Source organism: Sinocyclocheilus rhinocerous, unplaced genomic scaffold (assembly GCF_001515625.1).
Source record: "Sinocyclocheilus rhinocerous isolate Xijiao unplaced genomic scaffold, SAMN03320098_v1.1 scaffold615, whole genome shotgun sequence".
Lineage (NCBI taxonomy): Eukaryota > Metazoa > Chordata > Actinopteri > Cypriniformes > Cyprinidae > Sinocyclocheilus > Sinocyclocheilus rhinocerous.
In genome coordinates, this window is record NW_015631049.1 from 3,150,700 (window position 1) to 3,155,584 (window position 4,885).

Here is a 4,885-nt window from a genome sequence, read left to right on the forward strand (position 1 = left end):
ACTGTGTCACTGTGCACTCAGGGACTCCCAAGCACAGCTACAGACTTTGGAAGGGGAAAGGTCCTATCTGATGCTCCTCTTCATAGTCCTGCCAACAGCTGCCAGTCCGACTCCTTCATGAGTAACGCCTCGTACCCCCTAACTCAACCCGCCCAGTGCCAGCGACGCCTCAACTCCACCAGCAACCTCAGACGCGCACGTTTCAACACTCCATGCTTTGGCCTGCTCTCTGGCACGTCCGAGTCCTCCAAACCACAAGCGAATGGAATTACAACCTCAAACACGTTCTCCGACACCAGCGGTGCCCCATCTAGCCAGCTGCAGGTCAAAGGTCCAATATCAGGCATTGAGGATGACCACGTCACGGTACCAGTGTTTGCAATCTCAGAAGAGGAAGACCGACAGCCTCTTGTGTCAGCAGAACATCCCGAGAAGCCTTGGAGGATGAATGGACAGATGTTTGAAGGCACAAAGATGCCACTGCTATCGAAAAGCCAAGTTCCCAGCATCCAACCAATCTCTTTAGCGAGGGGAGGCCGTGGTGGAGCACTGGAGACGCAGGATCCTTCAGCTCTCTCTTGTTAACAGTAACTCCAGAAATAAAGTCTGCCAGTGCCATGAAGTTTGAGTATGATGCTCATGTGACCAATTTAGCCAATAAATGATCTCAACAGGATTGAAAACTCACAGCTTATGAGCTGCTCCTGATGTCTTCATATGCTGTGAAGCACATACAATATGCTGTGGAGTTTCAAAAGGGTTTGTTATGAATATTGGCATGAGGGAAAAATTTAAGCACTTATTGTTCTTCCTGTTATTGTATCTGCACAGTTAATTCGCTAAAACCATCTAACAGTATATTTTATAACCTGCAAATGTATGTATATGATAAACCAAGATCATTTAATGTTTCTACTCACTACAGAGAGTTTGAGTTTGTAGACTGGGTGCATTATTACTTTCATTATGAAATTCCATGTATCTGCTCTATGAACAATACGGCTTGTTCTAATCCCTTTGCAACACGTAGAAGACCAATTAGCTGGTCTGGTAGAAAGCTGCTTGGCATCTCTCTTGACTTCCACACGTTTTGTTTCTTGTAATCACTAAGGGTCCAATACACATATTGTACTGTTATGTATGAATGGAAATGGCATATATATTCTTATTTCTCAAGGGACATAACCACTGAAAATTTCGTTTCGACTTTCTTCTACAATCAAGTTACTGTTTTTCACCTGTATCCCTTACTATGTGCCTTATGGCAATCATCTATGCTGCTAAATATGCACTGATGCAATACCTGAAATTGTGTATACGGTCATATTTTTATAACGAATTCAAGTTCATATATGCTGCAACGGTTTTCATTATAATGGTGAGTTTTCCTGAATGCAGTAATAATGTCAACCGTACTGACTGATGGATTATAAAGGGAACTGATCACTGTACAGACATTTAAAATGCAGTAACATTTAATGCAAATAAAACCTTGTATATTGATGTTGTGTGGAGCTGTATTTTCTTGTACAACCATTTCAGAATATGCATAGAAGGGACAAAGTCAAATGTAATTTAATGTAGTCTTTTATTATTAGTGCAGTCAATTAAACAAGGTTTTTAGTCAGATTTGTTTCTAGGCATTACAAACAAGAGGCACAGCAAGCACTAATTCAATTATAGAACATTAACAGTGCTATTATACAGGCTTCCTATAGTTACTCAAAAACCTGATGAGCAGAAAACTTTTTTCTCCATTTGAAGCCCCGGTTTAAACTTTGAGGTAGAATTAAACACCCCCTTTTCTGACAGGAAAAAAAAATCCCATACAACCCAAGCAAGTAAATATTTGCAGTACGTTTCCCTTTCAGTAAATGCAAAGCAACCTCTAAAGCCTTTCTAACACTCGGGACCATTCCTGAATAAATCCCTCAACCCTTCCTGCAGATTTGAAGAGTTCACAGAATGAGACCCACTTTGGAGCTCACACCATAACACCATTCCACTCACCTAAAACCACCTTTTAGGTTTATGCAAGAGCCTGTATGTGGTTTCAAAGGAAGCTCTATCAGTCTATCTGACATTTTATAACAAAATGTTTATGTAGATATTTGAATACAATATAAAACCCTTTTCCACATATCTTGATACTTGTGTACATTTGATAAATACTATTTTGCATACCAATTAATGTGCAATCAGATAAAGTTTGGGGAAAGTTGCTCTAGATAAAACCATCCACCAAATGCATAAAAGACAGAGAAAAACAACTATTAATTTGCCATTGTAGAAACATTTCCAAGCAAACTTCCAAAGTAAAGCAGGGTGAATTATCCTGGGTAAATGAAGTGTAGCAAATCCAGCAAATGTGGCCGTTTGTCAGGTGCCATTAGGTCAGTGTGTGAGGTTTTAGAGAGCTGAGGCCTTCTGTCGCCCTTCATTAAAGAGCTGGTGAGGGATGGCGCGGATTGACCTCTACAGTTGTAGGAAGTCTAATTTGAGCCTCTGAAGAATGCCATGGTAAAAGGGACAACAGACCCCAAAAAAATGGCAAAAAAGAAAAAGAAAAAAATTACAACAACGTTATGTTCGAAGTAACAGTAATGTAAAAAGTTCCCTGCAAAATTTTGGGAAATATTTACAAAACATGACAATGAACTGAGATACAGCATGTATCTACTTTCAGGTATTTTAAAAAGTTACAAATATTTGTTCATTCTTTCAATGTTTTTATTAAAAAAAAATGTTGAAGGGTAAAATGTTGAGAATTTTTATGTGGCTTTGATGCTCAATGCCACATTTTAAACACTGACTGGTAACTTTTTTATGGATCACATTGGCTTCCTCGGTACATTAAAATTTAATAAAAAAAAAAACATTAGGAAGAACTATGGCTAAAACCAATGTGGTTTACCAAGTTAAACAAGAACCAGCTGAGTGTTAAAAATATACACCAACTGAAAAAAAACTTATTGGGGAAGTTGGGAATAAGCAAAAAAAAAAAAAAAAAAAAAAAAACTATTTTACTAGTCCAGAAACACAGCTCTAGCCTAGTCAGAAAATGTAAAAATATTGAATCAGCTATTGTATGGCCATACCATCTACCTATAATATCACCAATCCCACAAGTAAAAGAAAAACTCAAATATCTTAGTTACATAGGAAAACACTAGCAAATGCATCATCCACTGACTAGCTAAAAAATGGCCTTGTTTGCATATGAGCCAAAAGCAAAAATTCCATAATCATAACAAGATGTGCGAAAGCATCGAAGCCTTTATTATAAATCAGATTTGACTTGATTATCCCCTGCAGTGCGATATACCCTCAGTCTTGTGTTAGAGGAAAATAAAATACACACCTTTTCTTTACATGGCTTATTGCCCTTAATGATTAGAAAAATTATAAAATACAAAATGCAGCTACTGATGCTGAATACCTAACATGTGAGAGTTTAGTGCACTTGACCAACACGATCATCCCTTTTTTATAACATACATTTTCAATAATCTCAGTAGCATTTAAATGTCTCGAGCAGTTTATGAACTCATTGAAAGAACATTCAAATGGAAGTATGTGACATATGCAAAGAAAGCGCAAACACTCAGAGTCGACTCTTAGGCACCAAAGGTTAGTTATATATTTTGTATATTGTATAAGGTTCACGCTAAAGAGCTTTTTGCATGTAAAGGTGATTGCCAGTGTTGTCTCGTTTCACAATTATAAGCAGAAATGCAGCATGAAAGCATGTCAATAGCATAGTGGAATGAAGTGTGCATACTGAAAGAGTGACAGTCAGTACATCATGGAAAACTAGTGTCTGTTTCTACACACTGTGCAGATCCAGATCAGATGTTTCCACATGCTGACACCATACCTCAAGGATGATTGGTTTATCATCATCTGATTGACTTTGCATATGTAAGGTTGCCATCTAGAGGAGTAAAGAGGTATAACACATGCCTGCACCCAGAAGCAGGCTAATGATGAAGCTGCTGAGACAGTCAAACTCCCAAACTACTGCTGTCAAATCAAACGACGCTCCTCCAGCTTTAGTTCTTAAACCGCGTCTGCTCACATATGTGGTTGAATTTCCTGAAAGAGGAGAAAACAAAATGACTGATTAAGATTCAGTGTTCTCATTGCATGTCATCTGAATTATTGAGCATGATTATGATATTAGGATAGTGATCATTACTCAGGGTTACTGCAGGTTTTATGAAGGTAAATTTAAGACCAAGCAAAGACAATTTAAGGAATAAATTGAACGGAACACAATACATCAATATGGTCTCTAAATGTAAATGTCTTGTATTAGCAACACTTCAAAGTTTGAAAACACAACTTCAACTTAATGACAACTTTATTTAATTTTGCAACAAAAAAGCTTGAATAGCTCTGCAAATGTCTAAAGATTCTTAAATCGAGTAACCTTTACTTTGTGAAGCAAAATTAGAAAAAAATATGAATATTTTTTTATGATAAATTGATCAAAATAAATTCAGTTTATGATTAATACAAGAACAAATATCTACCTATGGGGTTAGAAAAATCAACGTTTAGATATTATTTGAAACCAAAACAAAAATACAGAGGAAAATACTCAGACTGAGGAAGATATTTTTTGAAGTCGAGGCAACATTTAATGCCTGAGTCCTTAGCCATCTTCAAGAAAAGACTAAAAACACATATGTTCTACCTTTATTTGACCCTCTAACTCTAGCACTTTCTATTCTATTTTAATTCTACTTTATCTACATTTATCTTCTTTTTTTTATTTAAGAAAAAATATATATATTTTTCTACTCTATTTTTTCTATTCTATCTACTTGTTTTTCTTTGTGCGTGTGTGTGTATATGTGTGTGTGTGTATGTGTGTGTGTGT

The 4,885-nt window shown here is 36.6% G+C and overlaps 2 protein-coding genes across 2 annotated transcripts in view; one reads left to right on the forward strand and one right to left on the reverse strand.

The window, feature by feature from the left end:
• Positions 1–1,500, forward strand: part of LOC107741260 (uncharacterized) — a 24,784-nt gene extending 23,284 nt beyond the window's left edge. Inside the window, exon 8 of the mRNA XM_016553962.1 lies at positions 22–1,500. Coding sequence (XP_016409448.1) covers positions 22–585 — 564 coding nt within the window. The 3' untranslated portion in view covers positions 586–1,500. The remainder of the gene's footprint in view (positions 1–21) is intronic.
• An 89-nt stretch (positions 1,501–1,589) lies between these two features.
• The window catches only part of LOC107741261 (E3 ubiquitin-protein ligase CHFR-like), a 17,254-nt gene continuing 13,958 nt past the window's right edge, over positions 1,590–4,885 (reverse strand). Inside the window, exon 16 of the mRNA XM_016553963.1 lies at positions 1,590–4,095. Within this exon, the coding sequence (XP_016409449.1) occupies positions 3,935–4,095 (161 nt within the window). The 3' untranslated portion in view covers positions 1,590–3,934. The remainder of the gene's footprint in view (positions 4,096–4,885) is intronic.